The 27,897-nt window shown below is 46.9% G+C and overlaps 1 protein-coding gene across 2 annotated transcripts in view; it reads left to right on the top strand.

Annotated features, from left to right (window-relative positions):
• RELN (reelin) overlaps positions 1-27,897 on the top strand; it is a 2,335,047-nt gene that overhangs the window by 617,736 nt on the left and 1,689,414 nt on the right. For both annotated transcript variants that reach the window (XM_069628072.1, XM_069628071.1), the window contains exon 5: positions 21,357-21,389. In XM_069628072.1, coding sequence (XP_069484173.1) covers positions 21,357-21,389 — 33 coding nt within the window. The remainder of the gene's footprint in view (positions 1-21,356; positions 21,390-27,897) is intronic.

The raw sequence follows: 27,897 nt of genomic DNA, 5'->3' as shown, positions 1-27,897 counted from the left end.
GGCGTATATCTAAGTACACAGCACGTCAATACAGACACGCAAGGGTTGGGCTGTGAAACACAGGCTCCAGCAGCATGGCCCTCCTACTGCATGAAAGTCCCCGTTATGCATTAGAGGATCTCCACGCAGTCCTCGCTGGACATGTGGCCAGCGGTGGGCATGAATCTGACATTTACCACGCCTTCTTTTTCACATACAACAGGCATCCAAGAGAGGTTGGAAACCTGTGTTAGCCAAATGGGCAGTTCCATTTGTGGAAAATGCAGGATCTTGCAAAGATGATGCCTTTATTAAGCTAACACCGTATTTATGTCTGCCTTAGTGGACCACATGGTCTTCTACCTTATGCAGTAATCAATTGCAGATTTATTGAGCCAACTCTATTTTTGTCTGCTAGCTTTCAAGGCCCCATTGGTCGCTTTCTCAGGAAAAGACACCCCACAGTCCTGAAAACAGCGGGACAGAAATATGGAGTGAGACTCATAGAGGTTATCGTCTCTGCAAGATCCTTTATCATTGTTTCCCTTTTTCTTAAAACAAAAGCCTGCACTATACAAGAGGTATGGTGCAAGGCAGGAGTGACACACCCCCCTGGATGCCAACACTGGCTCTAGCATATCACATGTAAATTGGCTTTTTTACAGCAGGGCTTTCTATTGATCTTTCTCTCATTTATCACTGGTCAGCTCAAGATTTGACTTTGTCTAGTTTTGCTGATTTTGTTGGACACCTCTTGCCAGACTATTGGAGCTGGACCATCTTAGGTGGTCTTACCTTATAGTGGCAGAGCTCTTGACCAGCCCAGGCATAGCTCGGATGTTGGCTGGCATAGGGACTCCCAGGACCCCCCTTGTTTTTACATAATTAAAGTAACTTTGCATCCCACCCTAAGTTACTAGGGTAATCCAGACGTGGACCCCTTGCTCACTGCTCTTAGAGAGGCACAACTCCACCCTACTGATGAGGCCCAATGGGGCCAAAACATGTTTCTGGGGTTGCTGTCAGTACTCTTGTTCAGAGGAGAATTGCCTGGGATTTCAGTGCTGGACTGCCCCAGGTCAGGACAAAGACTGATATCTTATGGATATTTCTCCTCTGTGAAAGAAATAGTGAGCTAATGAATCTGGTTAAGACTCTCGAAACCGAGACTTATTGGCCGTCAGAGAGACTCCCAGGACCCCCTTGTTTTTGCATAGTTCTGATGTGTGACTTAATCTCCCGGTGCACCAGAAGGGCCAAGAGTTGAAGACTTTCGTGGAGCCTGATGGCGGAGACTGGTAGGTCTGATCTGAGAGGATGTCTGCATGTAGGAAGGCCCTGATGAGATTGAAAGCACAACCATCTTTGCTAGTTGGAGAAGATTATTGCAAACCACATGTTCATTTTCATTCTCCTCTTTGGCCATGTTTTGAAAGCAAGCCCATTTAGAACATCACATTCCATTACTCTCACAGAAGGCCCTTCAGACCCTACTTGTGCTGCAGCACAGATCTCATTCGCTGCCAAAGATGGAGGCACTTCTGATTGCAGGATGCCAGAAGATCAATAAACACCAACCAACACCTACGATCAGGGATCTGCAACCTTTGGCTCTCCAGATGTTTTGAACTACAACTCCCATCAGCCTTAGACAGCATATGTAATGGTAAGGGACCATGGGACTAGTAGTTGCAGACCCCTGCTTTAGATAATGCCCAATTAATAATGGAATGCACTAAACATAAATATGTGATATAAGAGCCACATTGTGGCACATTGTTAATTGCACTGAATAACCTCCCGAGAGCACTATAAACTCTGCTCTTGCCCAGTCGGGAAGGCATATCATTACTGAATGAGCGTTTCCTCTTATTGTTACAGTTCCCAACTTGCTTTCTGCCCATTGATTAGGACGACTTGTCTTGTATTTTTATTTTTATTTATTTGAAGAACAGGGATGTCATTTTCAATCAGAAATGACCAACAACAACCCATTTGCAGATGGCGGAGGCATTGCCCTGAACGATGCCTGTACATTAGCACAGTATCACTCCTTTACTTACTGTGAATTCGGCAGAAAACAAAATACTGAATCCCATAATACCGAACAAGGGGAGCAGGGGTTGCGTGGGTGTTCTCTGTTCCCTGTGTACAGTCAAATGGATTTCAAGTTGCAGAGGTGTCCCCCGCAAGGCATTGTGTGGATGGCGGTGAAAAATAAAGTTTTGAGAAAAAAGAACCCTGCAACAGTCTCTACCCACTTCTGTTGCAGGTTTGACGGGCGACTCGCGGCAAAAGGGAGAAGGTAGGTAAGCAGACAGAAGGTATGTATGGTTAGATGGGTTGCAGGTAGGGGGACATTCAGGAATGTGCGATCTATGTGATCAGTGCGCACTGCCGTTTTAGGATTCGACATTTTCGTCTTCAAAATTACGGGGCGTGCAGAGATCACACAGGTTCCATTAGCATTAATATTTGCAAAAAGTAGTGGGGCTGTTTTTGAGGGTGTGAAGTTGGACAGAACAATAACGATAGCATAAACAGGTGATTTACAAATATAAAATTGACCTAGGGTGGCAAGTGAGTCGAACTAATGGAGAGTACTGTACAAATATGCAAAATGACACTTGTACACAGCACTGATAGCAGTGGTGGATTTGGGTAGGGAGGATGGGGGAGTAGGTGGGTTTTTGGATGAGCATTAATAAGTATATGTCAGTGGCATCCAAAATCAGTGTTTGCAGCAGTACCTTTTTGGGGATAAAGTATGCAACCTGTGGCCTCACCCAGGAAGAACGGAAGCTCAAGAGGGAACACAAATCCCACCCGTTTTAGGTTCCTTCATGCAGCGTTGCTGAAAAGTAGAATATGCTGAAGCAACCAAAATGATAAAGGCCCTCACCTGTTGCTGCGGACGCAGCACTATGCCATCTGTACTGCGCTTTCTGCATGGCCAGTCCATGGCCACCTGAATTCTCACCTTGATTGCTAAGGTCTGCATGCACAATGCCGATAACCGTGAAATGGGGCACTCCTGCCCATGCTCAAACCTTACGGCACCCACCTGCTCAGTGCTGATCATTTGTTTTGTGATGGCCTCCATTGTTGGGCATGTCCAGTACGCCAGTGGCCTTTACTGGAAAAGCTCTCATGTCCATGACCTTTCATAAAAGCTACCAGTCTGTAAGGTCGAAAGCATTGCCTGCATCCACCAAAGTTGCCACCAGCTGGATTTGATGTTTTCATCTCTACTCCATAATCTCTACCAATAAAAGTGTGTTACTAAATAATCCTTTTCTATGGAAGCGCCCTAATGGATCAGGGAGAACCAATATCCCCGTTATTTGACCAATTGCTTAGAAAACACTGGTTCGATAATCTTGCAATTCGAGTTTAAAGGTCCTTCTGGGTTGTCGGGCCCAGGGTTCGTGGACTTTTTATCCGGCTTGGAAATATTATAATCTGTCCTCTCAAGAAAGATTTAGTAGGACTTTTCTATGTTTATGTCCTTCGCCATATGAGATCATTTCAGAAAGTAATAATCGGGATACGGTCATATAAAAATGTAAAGTTGGCCCTTCAGCAGCTGGTCATTTTCAGTTTTACATTAGTTTGTTAGCATGTCTATTTCTTTCCTCCTGGATCTCTGATTGAACAGCATCTTGGTGTTCTCTGGGGAGGCTCAGCCTCCCATTATCCTGCAAAAAAACTCTTATAGTGACCGAGCTTCATCAATCAAACTTAAGCACAGTATAAAACCTTACAAATTCATAGCCAATGTGTTTGAATCCATAATTCCTGCTGTTACATTCTTAATGGGTGTGATTAAATGAATTGACGGCGATATTTTGATTAGCCAGCTAATTATTCAGCTGTTCCACTCTTATTCCAATTGAATGGTACTAAATACATAAATCTTGGAAGGATGCAGGACCAGCTCCCTTTCTCTTTTTCCTTGAGGGTTTTTTGTTAGGCTGTAAAAGTAGGAGTGTGCTGGCCCGGCCCACGACCTGTGCTTTAGAGGAATGTTGGTGGACTTAGAAAGTATGTGGCCATCTTTCTTCACCAATATGTTTGTTAGTATTTCTATCCTTATTTGTACTCTTATTTCTGTTTTTGTGTTTCTGATAGACTCAACATCTTTCCATTTTTACCCTTACTTTCCCTGTACGAATTAACAAAACAGAAAAATGCTTCCCTGCCCCTCCCGCTGTGGCATTTCCCCTTATTGTCACCCTTCAAGGTTTACAAAATGTACATACAACTCTTTCCCCTTTGCATTCCTTGCCTTTAACTCCAAAACACCAAAACAGTAAAACAGGGTTTTGTGTTCTTGCTAGTTTGTGAAACCAAAACAACATACCATTTGTGTGTTAATCAGAGAATCCTTCCTGTGTTTTAGTCATGTTTCTTTGCGTGTCTGATAACCCTGTGTGAATTAATTTGTGTACCCTAGTCAGTGTGACGAATCAAGGAAGATCGTCGCCTCTTCCGAAGGGGGAGCCACCCCCCCTTTGGGACTACTGAGGTGAGCCTGCTATGCTCAACACCCTACAGGGGACATGGTAAGTGGGATTCCTCTCGAGGTGACTCCTCTTTAGGGGAAAGGGACCCAGATGGCCTGTAAGTCACCATCCATCCCCCACGTTTACTAACACTTTTGTAGGGTATCTTGGTACTAGGGTGCCGGATACCTGTAGACAACCTTTACTAATGGCTGACTTAGTTTCTGATCGCTGCTATGCCCAATCTCCTGTGGAACAGAGGAGAGATGAGTGCACCCGGTTACTGGAGGAGCCTCCCTGGATAAAACAATCGTAGAAGATTCTCAACCGGCACTGCAGAGTTTAACTATGACAAAGAAGCCAAAGTGGCCCGCAAAGAGAGGAAGAACACCAGTGTCGACAGCCGGGACGGTGACGCAAACCAGAAGGGGGCAGCGAAGTGAAGCCAACGGCCTGCCGGAGCAGTCTAAGGAGGCTGCAGAAATGAAGGAGAAAAGTCCTGGAAGGCCAGCGTACAGGGGGCCCAGTTGAAAAGTCAAAGAAGACTGAATCAGAGCCCGCAGAAGAGTTGTGTAAGTTGCTCTTTAGTGGGAAGAGATCTTACCAGACTCAACTCCCCTTCCAAGGAGCACCGCTCGAGACAATCGGGTATGCAGTGGCTCCAGTGGAGAGGGAGGCGGGTGAAAACAAGAGAAAGAGGGAAAATATCTCAGACAGGGGAAAGACGAAGAACATCCTAGAGGAGGGGAGTGACAGAGAGTAACCCCATAGCGGGGAGAGACTGAGAGAGCCCCAGAGTGGGGGTGGGGAAAATCCCAGGGTGGGAGGAGCTAGAGAGAACCTCAAAGGGAAAAGGAGAAACAGGAGAGCCCAGAGTTGACCCACCACCCTCCTTGCCCATTTTGGAGGAGCCAGCCCAGTGTAAACATGGAGCGCACACTCAGCACCCTTTTTGCAGCTGAGGTAGCGCTCCTGGGCTGGCTGAACTGTCAAAGGGAAACATGGTTTCCCTTTGACATTTCTGTTCCACAGCTGTGCATGCCCAATGAGCCATGCAAGGCCAGGGGCGTTTGCTTCCCCAGCCTAGCAAAGCCGATCGGATAGGCTGACTGGGAAACTGCATGTCCGTATGTTAGAGGGGGGCTCTCCTGACACCCCCACTCCCCCCCCACATACAGACAGAGGCACTTCCTTACCAACGCTCCAGTTCCTACATGCATGTGCAGGGACCAGGAAGCTGGCTCCTGTTCATTCTACGAGGGAGCTGGAGTGCCGGGCGGAAACAAAATTCAGGACCGGGAAAGAAGGTACGTTTATGCTAATTATTTAAATATGTGTATGGATGCGTGTATACTTGGGTTATGAGTGAGTGCATGATGGGTGCTTGTATGAATGAGCGTGTGCATGCTGCCTGTGAAATCCATGTTGTGTGTGTGTTTGTGCTGGGCCATGGAGCTGATTTTGTCAAGCGAGGGGGAGAGGAGGTTACACAACAATGGCATTCTAAAATTGCCTTTGTTGCACAACACCCCTCCCCACCGGTCAAAATCAGGTCCCCTTTTGTGGCGCTGGCGGTCCAGAGGACAGGGATGGTATTTTTTACTGGGCATAGATGGTAGGTATCTAGTAAGAAAATACCATGCCTGCACCCTGAACCCCCCAGCGCCTCTCCCGCACACATAATCACATTGATTGTGTTTGTGTGAAGCGCTGGGGCCCAGGGGGAAAGCATAGCATGTTTTACTGTGTATGCCCAGTAAAGAATGGCATCCCAGTCCCCTGGGATTCCTGGTGCCTCACAAGCAATGTCATGCCTGACCCCTAAACCCCCAGTGCCTTGTATGCACACATCATTGATTATCTGTGCATGTGTGGTGCTAGAGGGCCCAGGGTACGGCATGCTGTTTTTTTTATGGGCATCTAGGATAGATGCCCAGTAAAACATGCCATGCCTGGGCCCTTCAGTACCTTCCATGCACACAATTAATAGTGGGCCTGCGAGGAACTGGGCTCCACAAGGGGCAGGTATGGCAGTTTTTACTGGTTATCTATGCCAGTAGTAAATGCCATGGCTGTCCCCTGGGACCGCAGCGCCTTGCACACATCTGCCCCCTCGGCCCCCAGCGCCTCACACTCACACATAATCACACTCATAAGGAATGTGATTATGTCTCAGTGCGAGACGATGTCACACCGGGGCAGGCATGGCATGTTTTTACTGGGCATGTATGATTAAGCAAGCATGATAATTGTTATTATGAAGATAGCCTGGCATTTTAATTCAGCCAGCCTTGCCATTTCTTATTGTGGTATGATATTTTGCTTTGGGCATCTTTAATAAAGCAAGCATAGTAAGTGTTATTATGTAGCTAGACTGGAATATTAATTCAGCCAGTCTAGCCATTTATGTTTGTCGTATGACATTTTGTATTGTGCATCTTTGATAAAGCAAGCATGATAATTGTTTTTATGTAGCTAGACTGGCATTTTGGTGCAGCCAGTTTGGACATGTTTCCATATTGTGGCATGTATTTTTAATGGTAAAGCCCACTGGAGTACGTTTTTATGTGGGGATACTGCCATATTCTGGCAGAGCAACCATGGACATGTTTTCTTATAGTATCATTACTGGTATTATGCGCAAAGCAAGCATGAATATGTTCTTATACGGGAATACTAGTGTTTATTGGGGGCAGCCAGCATAGAAATGTATGGCCACAGTCAGTGTGAAAGTGTTTTATACAGGCACATATTGTAGGCAAAGGGCGTAATGACAATGTTTTGGAGAAATGCTCCTGCGCACTGTTGGTGACTTGCATCTATTGGATTTTTTCATGAATTAGCCTACAAAACCAATTACATACTGTTTGGCTTTTTACTAAATTTTTCTAAAAAGTGTGCTGTAAAACCCATTATTTAAAATAAATTGTTGGGTCTCTTCGGCATATTTGGGAGAAATATGTGCACCCCTCCACTTAAAAAATTCACCCCAGCTGCCACTAAAACAGCCCCAGAGCCAGAGCTCTATTGTGGGGAGTGCAATAAACTCTAGAGTGGGAGGAGATAAAGACAGTCCCAGAGTGAAGAAGGTGAAAATCCCAGAGTGGGAGGAAATGGAGTGAGCCCTAGAGCCGGGGGTGAGAGCAATCCCAGAGCAGGAGGAGAACGGGAGAGTGCCAGAGTGGGGAGTAAGAAAAAACCCAGAGAGGGAGAAACTGAGAGAACCCCAGATTGGGGAGGAAGAAGAAAAAAGACACCAAGAATGGGAAGGAACCAGGAGAACCCCAGAGTGGGGAGACAGAAGGAAAAGAACCCCATAATGGAGACAAACTGGGGAAACCCCCACAGTGAGGCAAAAGGAGAAAATCCATTGTGGGGGAGACGGAGACAACCCGAAAGTGGGGAGGAATAAGGAGAAGAGTCCCAGAGGGTGGAGGTGTAAGGGAGAGAACCCGAGAGTGGGGAGGAATAAGGAGAAGAGCCCCAGAGGGTGGAGGTGTAACGGAGAGAACCCGAGAGTGGGGAGGAATAAGGAGAAGAGCCCCAGAGGGTGGAGGTGTAAGGGAGAGAACCCGAGAGTGGGGAAGAAAAGAAATTGAAAGGGTGCAGGGGGAGGGGGATAAAAGGGGCAAGGAATCCAAACGTGGGATGAGACGGAGAGAAGCGGCCTGGGCTGGAAGACCTTGATAGGATTCCAGCACCCCAAGGACTGTTTATCGTGACCTGGAACTATTGGCAACGGCCTGTACTGAAATGGAACCGGGTTGGGGGTCCGGAGCCAGCAGCCATCCCGTCCAGTTCATAGGTTGCCAAAGCCTTTCTTTGTTTGTTTGTGGTTTTCTTTTGGTAGATGGGGAAAGTGGTTAGGTTAGGATAGGATTCAGGACAGAGGACTTGTTTTAATTTCCAACATCCTGACGGACACCCTTCTGACTTTCTTTTGGTATATAACAAAATTAAAAACACCTTCAACTATGTTTAGGCGTACAAGTCCTGATTCTGACCTACCGCATCACTCATTCGTTTTTTTCTAGTGTTGGACCTTCCCCAAAAGGAAACTGAAATCATGCTGTAGGGCAGTGTTTTGAGCTTAAGGAGGGGAAGAGGAATATGGCGTTCCCTTCTCCAGGGACGAGGATGTCAGTTGTCAGGTGGAGCTCTTAGGGGAATGGGTGCCTCTTGTCCTAAGTGCAAGATATCCACATCAGGTGTTGTCTGCGGTTGAAAGGTCACCATGGGATGGCTCAGGGAGAGAATAGGATGCAGGATGTATAGAGGGTTTGGCATTGCCACAAAGGAGTTGTGGGTTCACCCCTGCCATACGGAATAAGAGGAGTAGAGGAATGGAGGGTTTCCCACTGCCACAGGGAGATCAGGAGGATTATGGGGTGAAGGAAGTAGGCTGGACAGTTGAGGGTTTGCCACTGCTGCAGGGGTAGGAGGCAGAGGGGACAAGTGGAAGAGATAGGGCCAGTGCAGTGAGTCCTTGTGCGCGAGTGAGGTGGTGGTAGTTATGGACTAAGAATCTAGGTAGTGGGTGGCAATACTAAACTCAATGCATGAGGGGTTCAATGTAGTTGTAGATAGTTTTTTGCTGGAAAATGATTTACTCAACAATTTGGATGTGCAGAGGATATGATGGTAACTCAGGAGGGTGACATGCAGCGGAGGCCCAGAGCAGCCTGGGGCAGATGAGTAGAAGATGGAGCAACGTTGTGGGATGCCTGTGACTGGATGAGGAGAAGGTGTAGGTTGTACTGCTGCGGGAGATGGCAAAGCATCTCCTGCAGCAATACCTGGTGGTGGAGACTGAGGTAATCCCCCAATCCTTGGAGGAGAAGACCGAGGTAATCCCCCAGTCCGTGGAAGAGGAGACCGAGGTAATCCCGAAGTCCGTGGAGGAAGAGACCGAGGTAATCCCCCAGTCCGTGGAGGAGGAGACCGAAGTAATCCCCCAGTCCTTGGAGAAGGAGACCGAGGTAATCCCCCAACCCATGGAGGAGGAGACCGAGGTAATCCCCCAGTCCGTGGAGGAGGAGACCGAGGTAATCCCCCAGCCCGTGGAGGAGGAGACTGAGGTAATCCCCCAGTCCGTGGAGGAGGAGACCGAGGTAATCCCCCAGCCCGTGGAGGAGGAGACCGAGGTAATCCCCCAGTCCGTGGAGGAGGAGACCGAGGTAATCCCCCAGCCCGTGGAGGAGGAGACTGAGGTAATCCCCCAGCCCGTGGAATCCCCCAGTCCGTGGAGGAGGAGATCGCGGTAATCCCCCAGTCCGTGGAGGAGGAGACCGAGGTAATCCCCCAGCCTGTGGAGGAGGTGACCAAGGTAATCCCCCAGCCTTTGGAGGAGGAGACCGAGGTAATCCCCCAGCCCGTGGAGAAGGAGACCGAGGTAATCCCCCAGCCCGTGGAGGAGGAGACAGAGGTAATCCCCCAGCCCGTGGAGGAGGAGACCGAGGTAATCCCCCAGTCTGTGGAGGAGGAGACCAAGGTAATCCCCCAGTCTGTGGAGGAGGAGACCGAGGTAATACCCCAGCCCGTGGAGGAGGAGACCAAGGTAATCCCCCAGTCCGTGGAGAAGGAGACAGAAGTAATCCCCCAGTCCGTGGAGGAGGAGACTGAGGTAATTCCCCAGTCCGTGGAGGAGGAGATCGAGGTAATCCCCCAGCCCGTGGAGGAGGAGACCGAGGTAATCCCCCAGCCCGTGGAGGAGGAGACCGAGGTAATCCCCCAGTCCGTGGAGGAGGAGACCGAGGTAATCCCCCAGCCCGTGGAGGAGGAGACCGAAGTAATCCCCCAATCCGTGGCAGAGGAGACCGAGGTAATCCCCCAGCCCATGGCGGAGGAGACCAAGGTAATCCCTGTTCTGATCTTGATGGTCGTGCAGATTATTGTACCTCCGTCCCCAAGTACCGCACAGACAGAAATTATACACTGCCTGTGCAATCTTTGAGGCCACAGGTGTGTTGTGCCGTCAATCAGGTAGCAGGAACGCCAGAAGGACCCCCTGACTACTGTAAGGCAATGGGTGAGGGTTAAATAGGAGCAGTGCAAATGGTACAGGTAACAATCTGTAGTAACAAGGCTTACCCAAGTGTGCTGTAGGTAGGGCCCTAAGCGTGGTGTGGGCAACGGTCTGCTGATGGTGGTAGAAGAGACGTTCTGCACGGCTCGTGGGTGAGCCACACCTGGGTCTGATGTGGATGGACCAGCAAGGCAAAGGAAGTCGAAACCAAGTTCCAAGATTCAAGGTTCAGAGGGGATAATCAAAAGGCAGTCCAAGAGAGAGTTCCAAGGTCGAGGAGCCGGGGAAATAAGGCGGGGATCCAAGAAGCAGAAATCCAAGGAGCAGGCAAGACAAATCCGTTGAACAGTCCGAGGTCGCAAAGTCTGTGATCAAAAGGTAAACCAGAAGCGCTAAACAATCTTCAAGAGATCAGCTGTGAAGCGCTGCACTCGCGTTGTCAGGATGTTTTTAAACTCGTTAAGCAGTCATGTGATGTGTCCCACGGATGTGCGAGACGTGACGTGATCACGAGACGCCGGATGTTCGGGGTTGCTGTGGGAGTCTCTGTGGGCGTGGCCAGCCGTGAGTGCGCTTCCATGGCAACTGCCAGTGAAATGAAGGACGGTAGATGCCGGGGCTACAGGCTGGTGTCCTCCCACGCCAGGCGAACTGCTGGTTCTCTCTGTGTGCAGGGACTGCTCTTGTGGGTAGGTGTGGTGTGGGGCGTGTGACCGTGTGATTCCTGATAGGGCGAGCAACGGGAGACGTGACAATCCCCCAGTCCGTGGAGGAGATGACCGAGGTAATCCCCCAGTCCGTGGAGGAGGAGACCGAGGTAATCCCCCAGCCCGTGGAGGAGAAGACCGAGGTAATCCCCCAGCCCGTGGAGGAGGAGACTGAGGTAATCCCCCAGCCCGTGGCGGAGGAGACCGAGGTAATTCCCCAGTCCGTGGAGGAGGAGACCGAGGTAATCCCCCAGTCCGTGGAGGAGGAGACTGAGGTAATCCCCCAGCCCGTGGAGGAGGAGACCGAGGTAATCCCCCAGTCAGAGGTGGAGGAGACCGGGTTAATCCCCCAGTTTGGACCTCCACACCTTTGCCTGCGCTTTCAGATTAGGCAAATCAGGGGCGGGTATCCCATGTCGCGTTTTAGGTGGGACATGCATTCTCTATTCCTAGACTATGCCTACTCGTCATGAGCCCAGGACCACTTTTGCTTGCTGGAACGGAAGGCTGTTGGAGAGAGGGGCACTGCTAGAAATAACCAGTGCAGGATGCTAGTGATACCAAAGAAAGGCTGCTCCTGGGAACCACAGCAATGCGCAAGCATTTGAAACAGAGACCTGGTATGACTATGCATTCATGTTAGGGTCCAGTGACTCCCCTCTTTCACAGCACTCTCCATCGGTGAAGTAAGCATTTAAGAAGGGTGTGTTGGTTCCTCATAAGCAGACACACCGGCTTAAGCAGCCCTCATTCCCCCGGGCATCCCAAACACCTCTTCCCTCCGTGCAAGCTGTATAATAAGTGGCACCATGCACTGCAGGGCCTTTTTGCTGCCACCCCTGCAGCTTTTTGTTTGTGGTAATGGTATCCCTGTGGGTGTGACGTTATCTGGGCCGCAATAAACACTGACTGATACATCATGCTTGATATGATAGGTTATTCATAACGCACTTAATACCCAGAGGTTTCTAAGCGCAGACCCGGGGATCGAACCTGTGTTGCTCCGTGTCGTCTTGCTTCCCAGGCGAGCACGTCACCACTGAGCTATCCTCCCGAGACAATTGCTTGCATGTACTGCCTGGATTGCCAGATGAGCAGTGAAGAATACCATGGAGAGGCACATACTCCAGCACCACCCTATCCTCGTATGGGTGACTTACTAGGCACTGGGTGAAGGGGTAGGAAATGAGCAGGTGTAATGACTGGCCTTAGAGCCAGGGGTATAGTCCCCGAATATTGCGGGAGTGGCTCTCGATTGTGCGAGAGTATCACAATGAATTGCAGGAGCCTTTCACAGCCTGTTGATTCGTGGGTCCCCTGCAAACATGCCCAACACAAAAGTTACATCACTGTCTGCAGGACCAAAAAGGGGGCTGCAGAGAAATTGAATAAAGAGTTGCAGAATTAATATAGCCTTATAAACCAGAGGAGGGGTTATTATCGTGGGGCCAAGGGCCATCAATTGGGGTAAGGGTCCTTATCCAAAGTGGTAATACCACCTTCCAAGGTCTATAACCCTATTAACACATAGAGGTAATAACAATGAATGCTTTGGCGTATTCGTGGTGAAGTAAAAAGGACTTTAATAGTGAGTAAAGTAAAAAGACACACTGAGTTAGTAATTAATGTGTTTCTATTTTGAAGTATTTAAATAAGGTTGTGTTCATAAATTAAGCGTTTAAATTGCAAACTTGGTTACACTGGAGTGGTTTTAACATGAGCATGCATTAGGTGTCATGTAAAAGAAAATCATTTCTCTATATCAAAGTAAAAACATGTTCCTATGGTTTAGCTTTCTCTAGGTTGTGTTAAATAGGATGTTGCAGCAAAACATAGGCTCCTCTCAATGAGGAATGGTTTTATTGATGATAATCTTGCATGGAAATTACATTTTGTTTCCCTGGTTGCTTTTGGGGCAGAATGTTCAGAATGCAGTCAATACTAGTAGTTATTGACTGAAATCTGAACATTTTGATTGGCTGACAGCTCAATAGCGATCTCCATGTGCTAATGTTAGACGAGCTAATCCAGAATCAGTTTGGTAGACCACATTTGGCCCATTATAGCAGATGTTTGGAACCTTGCAATTTTGTATACTGTTATAAAATCCTCTGAAGGTAGAAATCCAATTTCCCACTTATTCGTACATATTTCATGTTTTTATCAGAGGCATGCAAAACGCTGATATATAGGAAAGGGCCCCTTTCGTTATTTATTGTTATGTCGTGGATGGTAGAAAGCACAATGTGTATTTGACATGGCGGAGTCTTAAGAAAAATGAATCCAATCACCACCATTATTGAGGCTGAATAAAGAATAAGCAAACAATGCAACACTTTGAAGACGGTCTGAGGTCCTCAACTATTAAATAGGCAGAATGAAGACTAAGCAAAGAAAGCACAAAAGATGCTCTGAGGAGATAGTACACGACAAATTGTCTAGTCAGGCTTCTGGATAATTATACTTGGTTCTGCGAATTCGCCATTTTTTCATTAATCTGGTAGGGCTAATGGATTATTTTCTAAAACATGTATTAAGCGGCGAAGGCAGTAACATATGAAAATGCCCCACATCAAATGATTGCGGTTGAAACCTGTGTGTTTCCCACTAATTGCCAGGGGTGCTACTGTGTGCCCGTTTGGATGGTGGCCCTCTTGTGTTACTGTGGTTCTAGGAGCAGGACTCAAGAGTAGGACAGTATCTGATCTGGGGTATTATGTACTTACCCTTGAACACTCATAATCTCTATAGTACCTTTAGTTTGTGTGATGGTTTTTGTAATGCCCTTTTGTCTGAGGATTAGTATTTTGAATTGAAATTTTTGGTTTATGTCTTCTACTCCTACGCTCTTACTCTCGTTCTTCCTTTTCTTTTCCTTTCTTCCTTCTTGTTCTATTTTTGATGTTTATATGATGTTTGGATTGTTTATGGCGAATTGATTACTTTGCTTTCACTTGGTTGATATGTGTGAATTTCATGGACTGCTGTTCATGTATTTATGTTTGCTTACTGTGAAAATAGAAAATTTTAATTTAAAAGAGTAGGACAGTAGTAGCACAAATGCTAATGGCATCTATACATATTGCGCTCAGTCACTTCCGTGTCAGTCAGTCACTGGCGCTATGGCATAATACCAACAACTGAAACACCTTGCGCCTTGAAGCACTTGTGTAGAGGCGCATTATAAATAACCAATCAATCATTGACAGTGAGGGCGGGGGTGGTATGACGTCTGGCTACTAGTGAGAGGTCTGCAGTAGCGGCCGGCTGGGTTCATCCAAGTTCTGTGCATGGTATTGCATCAAATGGCACTGCAAAGATGTGGTGCTTTACTTGATATGAACCCTTCCCCAGAACAGAGGTGTGTTGCACAGAGTGCCTGTGGAGGGATGCTGTTTTTGTTTTGCTGTGGTACGGAGGAATATTACACTGGGAACTTTCTTGTTGGACCAAGAAGATGCATCCTCCTTAGCTCATCGGGACGTGAGGGCGGTGGTGTCAGAGTTGGTGGTAGGGCTGCCACGCACTGATGTTGTTCACTTTCAGATCTGACAAGGCACGGGTGGACGAGTAGCTCTGTCCATCCCTTCTATCTCAGTAACTGTGGACTGTTCCTCCTCCTCCTTCTCCTCTTTGTTATTACTGGTTTCCAAAGTCCTGATTTGCAGCCTGGATGCGGATGGGCAACCTTCATCGTGGTCTTCATAATCATCATCATTAGCCCCATACTGACCCTGTGTAGCTGCGGGTGGTGGTGGAGAGAGAGGCCAGGAACATCTGATATCATGCACCTCTGCGCTGTTGCAGCCATGAATGCACTCTTCTACCTCCATGCCTTTCTATGCAAGAAACACGCATTTAGCTCAGTCCCAATAATGTGGTGCATTGGGTTGCAGCCAATTAATGTAATCTACTCCTTGCTGCCAAAGAATCCTGTGATATCCTTCACCCCAGTTGACGAGAAATGCCACAAGCAACACTTGTTTTGTCTCAGCGCAAAAAGGTGGCGCACTGAGTTACCACACAGCTACAAGAAATGGCACGTGCGTTTGTCATGCAAAGTGGTCTTTGGGTTCCCCTCCTCCCTAGCCCTAACATGGCACACTTAGTTACAGCCGTTGAATGGGATCTCCTCCTGCCCCGAAGAATTCTAAGACTTTGTCTAAGCAAGCAACAAGTGTTGTGTCCCACCACAAAAAAGCTGGCACACTCGGGTAAATCCACTGACTACAATCTCCTTCCGCCTCCAAATTATAGAACTTTTTCTCTTCAAGTAGCCTTTTGCCTCATCACAAAAAGATGGCACACTCAATTACATCTACTGAATGCATTCTTCTACACGCAAAGAATGTTAAGACTTTTTCTACACAACTAACACAAATATTGTCCCAACACAAAAAGATGACACACTCAATTACATCTACTGAATGCATTCTTCTACACGCAAAGAATGTTAAGACTTTTTCTACACAACTAACACAAATATTGTCCCAACACAAAAAGATGACACATTCAATTACAGATACAAAATGCCCTCTCCTGCCCACCTGAAACTAATTCTTATCTGTTCTCCTCCACACTTGGACAAGAAATGTCAAATGCACTTATGTCATGCCAGGGGGCCACTTGTATGTAGTGGTAGTACTCAACAAAAGATGGCTGAACCTGCTTCCATTCGTATCCCTCCCTCAACTAAATCCTATTTAAATGTCTCGCTCTCCCGCACCTAAATACTATGTATTCTCGACCTCTCCCTCAACTAAAGCCTTTTTAAATGTCTCGCTCTCCCGCACCTAAATACTATGTATTCTCGACCTCTCCCTCAACTAAAGCCTTTTTAAATGTCTCGCTCTCCCGCACCTAAATACTATGTATTCTCGACCTCTCCCTCAACTAAATCCTTTTTAAATGTCTCGCTCTCCCGCACCTAAATACTATGTATTCTCGACCTCTCCCTCAACTAAAGCCTTTTGCCTCAACTACTCTAGCAACCCCCTGCCTCTGCCGAAGCAGTCCGATCCAGAAATCGAATCAGGCATGCCGCATCTTTATAGTGTTCTCCTGGACCGCTTGAAGCATTTCGCCAGAACTATTGCCAGTGTGTGGAAATGCTTGATTTGACAGAAGCACCCAATAGTCAGGTGTTTTGGGATATTTCTGAATAGGTTTTCCCAGGCTTACAAACTAGGCCGTCCCATTCACTTCAGCACCTGCAGACAGCACTGTAAGAAGCACCTTTTGGTCCTGCCTTTAAAGAAATCTTTTATCTCACAAAAAGGCCCTGACATGTTAGAACAACCACATGAAATCTTGATTCCATGTGATAATTTCGCTTTTTGTAGGTCGCCCAACTAAAAGGCCGATTTTTTTCGGCCCCCCTGCCCGCACCCTCCCCCGATGGGATTTGTTCAAAATCGGACAGTTCCACCCCCAAACCCTCTTCCCTCAGCACCCCCCACACTCCCCGAAAATAAACACACACACAAACACTCACGCAACACCCACTTACCCGTTCACCATGGTGGCCACGTCCAGGTCCTGGCGTGCCTGTCCTCCCCTGCGCGCACTCGTGGCTTTCTTCTATTTTCCCATAAAAAAGTTTTTTCTTCGTCCACTTAAAATGCACTGAATTTTTCAACGATTTCAACAAAGTGCTTCTCTTTTCTCAGCAAAGTTCCTAATACACTTAGAGTACAATTTAAACAATTGCACAACAGATATGGATTTGTTAGGATCCTGCGGTCCATGTTAGCACCTCTACAGACCATTCCATTTAAAAAAAAAAATGTATGTCTAGCCCAGCTACAATGTGACCTTAATACTTCACTTCCATTTGAGAAAATAAGTCTTCATCAGAAGTCTTCACGCTTTAATTTTCCCAGGACCTCGTCCAAGAACGTATTGTTGTGAGCTGGATTCGTTCCAAAGAATAAAATGTCAATCTCGAAAAATCGGTTCCTTGTGACCATTAACCTTATACAGCAATCATTGGGAAACCGACAGTGCACTTGCAAATCCGAATGACACTATTTTAAACTGCATACCCCTCTGGGTGTACATGGGCTGTCCAAGTACTACAGCTTCCTCCAACAACAGAGAGGCAAGTCCCTCAAGACAGCCAGGATGATCGCTTACATGTTACGAGCCTGCCTCTCACATGGGTTAAAGATGCAGTTCTGAAGTCTGACCTTAATATGTTAGGTGGCTATACGGTGGGGAATAGTAACTCCTAATATTACAGTGGTTAGAAGGGGGAGAATCTGGTACGTCGCGCTATATGGAAATATTGTGATATTACAGGTTCAGATTGAAATTAGGCGGTTGTACATCTAACTGGAGCAATCGGAGACAAATACAAGGTTTTGAGGCTGAAAGGGCACGAGCAGAACTTTTAATTCGACAACATCTGCACATGACGTTTTGCTGTATTTATCCAAATTACACAAAGTCTCCCCGGTTCCCATACCAGCTGTCTCAGAGTGCGATAACATCTAATGCTTTTGGGTGAAAATTCTGTTTGGCCCACCTGATCTACCCCATACCAGTGGTAATCCAACTTTTTTATGCCGAGACGCCCTTGAGTAAAAATGTTGTTGCCGAGCCCTCCCTTAAGTAGAAATATTGCTGGTCGCCTTCCCTATATGTCATTTCTGCTTATATTTTCTATGAAAGCAGTCACCTTACTACCTTTTGGAAGAGCCCCACAGGTTGAAGACAGTCTGAAGACCCCTGCCATAGACCGTTGTGTGAATACTTTCAGTAGCTGGGTCTTTGCATAGGTTAAAATCACAGCACACTCCTAGTACATTTACATAGTTATTTATTTTATTTGTATCATATTTGTTGGTAGCACCCAGACCCGGAGGGATCACAGCGCTACATTAGCGTGCTGCCGCTGGGAGCAGTCAGGGAGGTTGCTCGGAACACAGGCTGAATCTTATGAGACGAGGAGCCATAGGGCCTCATTACGAGGTAAGGGATTACCGGCACCGGTAAGGGTGCGGTAATCCTTTACATCCATATTCCGAGGTCCCTTAGCGCGTCCCTTCCTTAACGCCTGGTCTGACCAGGTGTTAAGGACGGGACCCGCTAAGGGACTTCAGAGCTAATAACGGTACCGCAAATTGCGGTACCGTTATTAGCTACTTCCCCATTCCCATTGAGACCTATGGGGGCTCAAATGGAATGGGGAATGGTTCTCAGAATGGGGATTTACCGGGTCCTCCAAGGTTGGAATGATCCGGTAAGTACCCATTCCGAGAACCCAGACCCGGTATGCGGTAAGAGGGTAGCCATGGTGCTAATAGCACCATGGCTACCTCCTACCTCTTAATGAGGCCCATAGTCTGAGCAAGCTGTTGCCTGCACTGGCATTCCCACCGCTACCCAGCCCCCGTCGCCACCTCTCCTCCACCCACCTAATTTTCACCACCTCCCTGTCCTCCAGCCTCTCCCCACGGCCCTCGCTCGACCCAAGAAAAGTATGAATTTTGCTCTCACTGCCTCATCAATGCGTGATCTGCATCCACGTCATTGCGTTCGGCCGGACCATCGAAATGGAAAAGAGACTACCTTTGACATTTCCATGGTGGCCTTCTTGGCTGTTACTTTGTTAGAGCTGGACATGCTTTGTCTCACCGCACAATCTTTTTTAAATTTCCTAATAAAATTAAACAACTCTGGGTGTTTTCTTAGGTGCTGATGACAGTACGGCCTTCAGAGGCTGCCCAAGTTAATGGAACTGAGCAGAGCTCGCGCTCATTAACTCGGGCCGTAGTCCTCCACTATGGCCTGCCACTGAAGGCATTATTGCCCAAATGTAGCCGAGCCAATAATGGGTCTTATTTAAACAGTGCCCTGATTCCGTTCTCTCCTCAACTCCAAGGGCTCAAAGCACTCCGTGAAGGCTTTGCTCGAGCACAGAATTGCTTGTATTTTCTTAATGTTCTACTCTTGCCCCAGTCAGTGCTGGAAAATCTGCCAGAAGTGGAATGCAGATTTACCATATTAAACATAATATTAAACCAGTATCAGAAAATGGCATCTAAAGCACAAGGCCTCTGTGACTTATGTGATGCATACTAGTTGGCTACATATGCAATTTCATTTGCTTGCATTATTTTCAAGGAAGATTTTACAGTCCTCCAGCCCTAGATGACAGCACCAAAAAATCAATTAATCTTCGGTAGGGCATAATGTATTCAAGCATGAGAAAGACTGTTACACTGTCCCAGGTAACGGCGCTCTCCAATGGAACTCAAAGCGGCGCCTTTGGAACAGCGGGACATGGGGCTTTCTGTCTCCTTTAGAGACAGGAAGGACAATGTCCGCCATTTTGCACGCATGGCTGCCCCAATGGGAGCATGCTGTTTCCAGAGGCCTCCCCTCTTCCCCCAGGGATGCAGTCTCACTCGTCGCAAGGGCAGGAGTCACACAGCCACCAGCCCCTTGCTCTGTGGGGTTGTTACTGAACTTGGCATTGTCCAGAGTGCAAGGAAACGCCCCCGCCGCCTCCAGCTTCTTTCCGTCATTAGAGTAACTCGTGTACCACAACTCACTGCAGCCAAATCATTTGGGAGCTGCTCGGTTTCACGGAAATTTAGCTACCTATTCCCAAAAACACAGGGGTCTGTTCTCGCCCCTCCCCGCCAGCCCCTCTTCCGTCCCATTACTCAAAATAACGTGTTGCCTTTATACACAGCTTTTCAGGACTACCCCCATTGCAAGCCGTCACTTGGTTCTTACCTGTCTTACGACATTGGTCCACCCAGCCCCCCCTTCTTGTTATTAGCGCTGCAAAGTCGCACCAGTGACGGCCGTGCGCTACACAAAACACCTTTTGATACGAATGTTGACAAACATGCAGAATCTGCAGCTGGGATGAGTTCCAAATAAACCTTCTAGCTGTCGCCATGTTTGTGAATCGCTGTTTGGAGGTTCAGGCCTCTGGGTTTATTTACTGTTTCTAATGTAAATGACGGTAAATTATATTTAATGATTAAAACACATTTGAAATGTGACCAGTGTAAAAACTGCATGTATTATATTTAGGGAACAGAGTGTTTCGTTTTTGCAAATTTTTACACATAAGTACAGATGGAAATAACTGTTTTCTTTCAGTATTTAACTGTAATGAGGGAAAAAAGCTGAAATTGACCTCTCGTGATTTGATCTTCAGGTTGTCTGTTCTGCCCTTCATCAGTGCTGGAAATGGACAAAATGTACCGGGGAGGACTTCCCCTCCCCTCCACTTCGCATGCAGGATGTATCCGGTGGGGGGAGGGGGCGGGGGGGGGGGCAGACTGTCAGTGATGTGGGTGGGGCATGGGACGGTGCTAGGTGTGAAATAATGTGGGTGCCCTGAACATAGGATGCTGGCTGCTTTGCATACAATCAAAGTGCATTTTGGAAACACAAGAATAAGCACCAATTTATCAAACATGTTTGTGATAGTAATTCAAAAGTGCATTCCTTCTGAAAATGCAATGCACACTGGATATAATGCTCATTTCATCTGTTAGTACAATGTGTGTAAAGCATGAGACGTGTGCAGCTTTGGACTGTTTGATGTGTGAGCTTGAGCTGTTGAGCAAAGGATGACTTTCAGATGTTGTTTGGAAGTTTGGTTGCATATTATTGAGGCTCCAAAGACGCAATGTTCAGAAGACTCACAGCAGTTGGGGGCAGAGAGCTTCCTCAGCTTGGGGTGCTGTTTGGGCCTCGGGTCTACATGGAACTCGGCAAGATAGTTTTTGCTGAAAAGTGATTTATTTCCCTTTGAAATTGTCTGAAGGCCTACAGTGATGTTTCTCACAGAAACACGAGGAGCAGTTGTTTGTATTTAAGTGGACCTTAGCTTGATGTGCAAGAGTCCACCTCTGTGAGCCCGCCATTAGACATCAAAACGCTAAATCTTTCATTTGTATAGATGCAGAAGAGCACTGTTTGCAAGTTATTTATTTTGCAAAACCAATATAAATGTCGATAAACATAAATAAAATGACTAAAAACTAAATATGGATGGAAATGTTGAAAAAATAAAAAGCATAAAAGCAGAAGCCTTAGTTCTATTGAGTTGTGTTGTACTGTGTGTCACAGCAGTGCATATTGTAATCCTTTGTGTTGCTGTTTTTATTTCAGCTCCCACTGAAGCCCCCTTACGCCCACAGTTGGGTATGTACCACAGAAATATTATTTTACTAAGATTGTTGTCATTTATAGTCTTTTCATGCATATGACTATCTTAACGACTACACAAGTTTACCTTTTGAAAAACAAAGTGTGATTAATCTCAAAATACGAGTTGGGCTTTAATAGGAGGGCTGTCCACGTGTGGCGCACTGCTTTTGTCATTATGTTCACAGCATTTGCCCTCCAAGGGTTTGGTAGCCAAGCGTCATGAATGGAAAGCCGCCTGTGGTTTTCCTATTCCATTATGCAAATGCACTGTATTATGAAAGCAAACATCAATTTGGGGCCACTGTGTCACAGTTAAATCTCTTATTTGACGGAGTGTCTACATTTATCCAGACGGCCTTAATCCGCCAAATTCACTCAGTAGGGGCAGCAGCGAGGGAATTGGTTAAGGCAAGGCAGACTAGGAACACGGGAGCACCCACAGTTCGCGGAGAGCAGCGTTTTGCACTTTTGCTGCCTTCATGAATGCATTACTGAAAAGATAAAGGAATACTGGGGATGAAACGAAAAACTACAAGAACAGGGAATACAGATAGAGCGAACAAAAATCCCCCAAAACATGATCGCTCCATCCAGAAGGAAGTCACGATAAAGAGAACTGAAAGACTGAGAGTGTGGGTAAAGAAATAGGGCCTCATTATGAGTTGGGCAGTATTCCGGTGGTAAATCGCCCAACAGAATTACTGTTACTGCCACTTGATCCGGCAGGTTTACCGCTGGAGTACAAGTGGCAGTGTTAGTCCCCATGTATTTGGAGTCCATTGGACTCTGTGGGGGTTTTCTGCAAAATTATCGCTGTAGTAATTCTGACTGAATTTTTTGGTGTTTTTTGTTGCTGAAAGTGGGGGGATTTACCTGCAGCATGATGCTGGAGGTAAATCCGCCCCTCCTGGGCCATACTCGTAGCATGGCAGAGCGGGAAGAGTGGCAGTAAATTTCTGTTACCACTTTTTCCTCGCACCGTCGTACTCGGAATGAGGCCCATAGATTTTAAAGCTTTACGGAGTAGCAAGTTGGATGGTAATTAGGGAAGACCAAGCAGGTGTATGAGCTGCCACGATCACCAACTTGTCTGTAAAATAGAACGGCCATGGGCCTTGCAGGTGAGGTGACACACCTTAACAAGAATCAGAAAATGGAGAGAACATTTCCTTCAGACCTACCACCAAAGCCGAATACCGCCTGAACGGGAAGGGTCAGCATGATTTAGCGTCATGTGCACTCTTCAGTTATTCCCCATTGTGGGACTCCACGGGGACTGCATACTACAGCCTGCAGTCATTACCGCATGCAGTAATGGTTTTGTGTGGTGGATATTTCTGTCGCACAAAGCCAAGTGGTTGTTTCCAAGCTTCTCTCTGAAACTATGAATTTGGCTGTGTGGAAAAAAGTGGCAGTAATCCCAGCGATTACCATTTTTTTACTGCACGACCCAAACTCTTAATGAGACTGAAGGCATTTCCCAATGGGATCGCGCCATTATAAAACGCTTCTGTGAATTAGGCCTCAAGTGTAGTTTGAATACAATGGGTGTAATTCTGCAAGCAGCCTGGTCACCGGCACCAATCTAGCTGTGGCCTGAAGAGTACCTGGAAGAGGCGGCAGGGCGGAAGCACAAAAAGCCACAGAGAATTGAATTACCGCTGTCCAGCTTGGTTTGTACCGCAGGTTTGCCGATGGCACGCAAATTGGAAGAAAGAAAAGGTTTCATTTTCCTGAGCAGAGAGACATTCTTCAGACAGGTGCAAGCAGATCTTGTTTGCTTTGACAAGTTTAACGTTTTTTCGAGATATGGCAGGCAGTCATAAGGGCAAAGTGAGAAACAGGAAGACCTAAGACGCATCGTGGTTGTTTTTTGTGATGAAAGTCGAGTCGTTCTTACTTGAGAGTATCAGAGAATCAAGGAGAGGAACGACACACATGATTTTACAGTTGCAACTCGTTGGGCTGTGGTCCGAGTTGCTCCTTCTCAGTGGTCTGCTGAGCTATATACATCCATTGATGAGCAACACTTAAGAGTGATGGATGGAACCTAGACATGTTTCGGCCACATTGGGCATCATCAGTGAGAGGTCTAAGCACACCAAACTCGATGCCACCTCTCGGCATACCCATGCCAATTAGGGCAACATTTGCAACACTGAAGACTGCTGGGTTTGAAATTAATCATAACCGCTGCCATCGCTCTGGGCAACATCCAAAGATAGTTTTCCAGCCTACTTTTGTCCAATAGACCTATATGCTGAGAAGACAGTCTTAAAAGCAGTGCTAAAGTCAATTTTCAGGGGCAGGGTGGCAAGCGGCGGCTTGGGGGGGGCACCAGTATTTTAAATGATCAAGGTCACTGGTGGCCATTGAATAGTTTTAGTGGAGGGTCATAAATATTTCCCATAAGTTAACGCAAGGGACGGAGCACAGCAATGGAGTGTTAAGTAATGTAGGATGGTTTGGGGGGTGTCTTTCCGAGAACGTTTTGACATTAATCGTTTGAATTAGTGCATTTTACTCCATCATTTTGAGACAAATGAAGTAAATAGCAATACAGTGTACAACTGGTTCTATAGGGAACACATACAAAAATACGAAAGATGCCAGATCATCAACAGTATGCACAAGTTTCATGATGCAGATCCCAAAATATCTGCCAGCATTTCCACTGTAAAACAGCTTCAAAATTTCACACTTTTACTATCCGACAACATTCCCATCTAAAACCCTTTCATGATGCTGTGCAACAACATCAACCAGCATTCCCACTGTAAGCACTTGCATGACGCTGCACCCCACTATATAGCAGTATTCATACAGTAAAATACTTTCATGATGGTGCCCATACTATATGCCAGCATGGCCATGTAAAACCTTTCATACTGCATATGTCTATGTGCCAGTGTTGCCACTGTCCTACACTTTCATGATGGTACCAACAATATATTGCAACAAGGACCTGCAAAACGCCTTTCATCCTGCCTGTGCTCACATTTGTAGGTATTCCACTGTAAAACCCTTTCATGAATTTGCCCACGACATATGCCAGCATTGCCCTATTAAGTACACTTTCAAGCTGCCTGTGTCAAAATATGTCACTATTGCCAATCTACAATACTTTTTGGTACCCACAGTAAATGCCAGCATGACGCCACTGTACATCTAGTGTGCCTACCCTCCCACAAACACACACACACACACACACACACACACACTCACTCACTCAACAACTTGCTCACCTCATGCTGCACACAGAGTTGCTACTGGTCGAACAAATTCATTCAACCTCTCTTGCATATACACACATGCACAGAAACACTCACACATGTGCACACTCATTCAAATTGTATTGCACACACAAACATACTCAAAGAAAAGCAAGTGTGGGGTAAACTCGGGAATCAGAATGTCGGTTTCCTAAGCAATGTCTCCTAGGATCCGCATGTTAGGAAAGGGATTCCAAAAGCCCACAGTAATGTACGGCGGCAAGAGGAATATCGAAGCTCAGGGCTTTAGTTCATGTAACAGAGCTGCATCCTGGAAAGGCAGCCTCAAAGAGCAGAACAGTGATTTATTTACTTAAGCTGCAATCGGGGAACCAGAGACCCCACAGTCCAGAGCTGCCCTTGGTTTGAAGCCACCATCGCCGGGGAAAGGAGCATCCACCCTAAACTCATTGAAATATTATTTTGAGCGGAACCGTTCCCTCACAAAATATTCCAATCAGCAGTTATTGCAATTTCCACTCTACAATCATTTGCAAGTTGCAAGAGGAAGTAGAAGACGACAGTAAACATGCTGAATCCGACAATGTAACCGTGTCGGATTTCGAAAGGCACATTTCCCCGCTACTATATGTGGTGGGGGGGTGGTAAGGTTTATAAAACATATAAGGTGAGTATGGTGGGATCTGCGGCAGAGAAAAGAAATTGACATTTTCGGATTCGGTATTATAGATTTGGATTGATCACATAGATTGCATTGAATGGTGTCACGACTAAAGGCTAAACCAGACGTTCCCCAAGATTGAAACCAGTGCTTAATGGCAGCAGAGATAATGCAGTCTATATTGCCTGTTGAGCATGGTAAAGCACAAGCTCATGTATACCACCAGAGTGTGGTTGATTATCAAGGAAACCATGTAATAATGCAGAGAGGTTGACATCCAGACACAAGAGGATCCAAGGCAACCTCCTAGCCCTTCCATGGCTGATCAGCAGTGGTTCAGGGCTCGCTGCTGGGCCCGCCTATCCATTGGCAATGTAGCCAAGAAGCCTGTGTGTATAATGCTTCTGGCCAACGTCCACTGGTGCGCCTTCTGATACAGCCTAATGCTATGAGCACCAGAAAGCAATGAATGGAAAGCGTTGACTTTTCTTCGGGGCAACCTTCATTCCATCTTTATTTCATCCTAACTATACATGTATGGGTCCTATTCCCAAAAGGAGCTATCGGACCTGGCCTGCGTATGGGAATGATGAAGGTGATCAGAGCAGAGTGCACAAATTTAATTTACTTGTTTGTTTATCACGCGCCTTATACCGTACCTGAGTTCGGTTTCTAAGCGCGGATCAGGGATTCAAACCTCTGTTGCTCTGCGTGATCTTGCTTCCAAGACCAATGCGTTGCCCCTGTGCTATCCTCCTTGCATTCTAAGACTGGACTCCTGGTTGTGTGCTGGTGTGGGTTACTGAGATCCAATTGCTGTACTTTGGCGCTGACCAGATGTTCCTTAATCCTAAATGAGTTCCAATTTCCACACAAGTTGGGTGTTTGCAACAATTATTGGTTTTATTGCTTGTACAATTGTTTCCAATATAGTCTGTCACTCTTGTGACATGCAATTCAGTTGGGTTAAGGCTTCCTTGTATTGCAAATTGTACAATTACTTTGGTTTCACTAGTGTGGAAATTGGAACTCATTTAGGATTAAGGAACACCTGGTCAGCGCCAAAGTACAGCATTCGGATCTCGGCTCTAACACCTATCATCTCCTGGTTGTGTGGTCACACCATCAGGTGGTTGAAAAGACGCTATCCAGTGATGTTACCGAAATGTCTTTACCAAAAAATTCTTACATTGTTTTCGGTATTTTGAAAAAATGGATGGGGGGGTGGGATAAAAGGAGTACAGGGGTAGTTGGGGTGGGGCTACAACTACAAAAAAACAGAGTGCTGGGGGGACCCCCCCAAAAACAAAAATCAAACTACCGAAAACAAAATTCGAGTGGATTGTGTCCTCCAAAGTATTTCTCATCTTAGATGTATTCCATCCAGTTTTGCTGCTCTTCGGAAATTTTTTCGGCAGAGGGCGTCATGCTTCGATGTCGTCGAGTCGATAGTCCCTCGAGGGCCTCCGTCGAGGGTGACGTCATTGGGTGTATAAGTAGCAAGCGCGGCGCCCCTTGGCCTCAGTTCTGTTTTTCCGCAGTACGTTGCTTCGGACATTCGGCGCGCCTCGAGTTCTGTCAGGAAATATAATATTAAACGAGAAGTAATTATGTCCACATCATCGACGCCGACCATGACCCCGAGATCAGGTTTAAGAAATGCAAGTCGTGCGGCTCAAAAATGTCGATCACGGACCCGCACCGCGAGTGTTTGTGGTGTCTCGGGAAAGGCCACGACATGGAGGCCTGTTCGAAGTGTCAGGCGATGACGGGAAAAGCCTTGCGAGAAAGGAGAGGAAAGCTACAGGTAGGTCGGAAGGATCGGAAAGCCTCTAGCGTCGAGTCGAGACCCCATGGGGAAAAATCTCCTCGACGCGAAAGGCATAGATCCAGATCTCGAAGCGATTCTCATCGCTCGTCGTCTTCGTCAAAAAAGTCGAAGAAACAACGCCATAGATCTCCCTCCACCTCGTCGTCAGACGAGTCTCCGAAAATGAAATGCCCGACAAAACATTCGTCTTCCGAAGAGTGTGAAGCATTTAGGGTCAGAATGATGGAGGTGTTTGAGAAAGCGAAGCCTCTGTCCGCGCCTTCTTCGGAAGCCGGCCGAGAGCGTCATCCCTCCGACACTCGCGCGCCCTCGAGCCCGGGTGATCGTAAAAGGAAGGCTAGGGAACCTTCCAGGACGCTGAGTGAAAAACGCTCGAGTTGAGTCGACCGCTCGAGGTCACCGACGCCGTCCGAGACCTTTCACACCTCGAAGGAGAAACTGTCGAAGGCCGCCTCGAGGCCCTCGAAGCAGGCCATGTCAACGACCACGATGTCATCGACGCCTTTATCGACGCCTTTATCAATGTCGACACCGAAACACTCGGCGCCAAAGGCTCCAACCAAGCCAGGGCAGCCAGAAAAAGAGAAGGAAAAAGTTAAAAAACATGTAATTCCTTCAGAGCCTGGTACTACACCTCTTCCTCCTCCTCTCCCAGAGAAGGTTTTCAAGCCTCTCCCTAGAAAGGAGTTTTTCAAATCCTTGACCTCAATTTTTGAGCAACAGGAGAGATCCGTGGAGGAAAATGTACCTTTTGGATTGGAGTATGGCACCCCAAAT

The sequence above is a fragment of the Ambystoma mexicanum genome, chromosome 12 (assembly GCF_040938575.1).
Source record: "Ambystoma mexicanum isolate Mex_15411 chromosome 12, UKY_AmexF1_1, whole genome shotgun sequence".
Classification (NCBI taxonomy): Eukaryota; Metazoa; Chordata; class Amphibia; order Caudata; family Ambystomatidae; genus Ambystoma; species Ambystoma mexicanum.
Note: the sequence above shows the minus strand (reverse complement) of the source record. Positions and strands in the feature narration are given on the sequence as shown.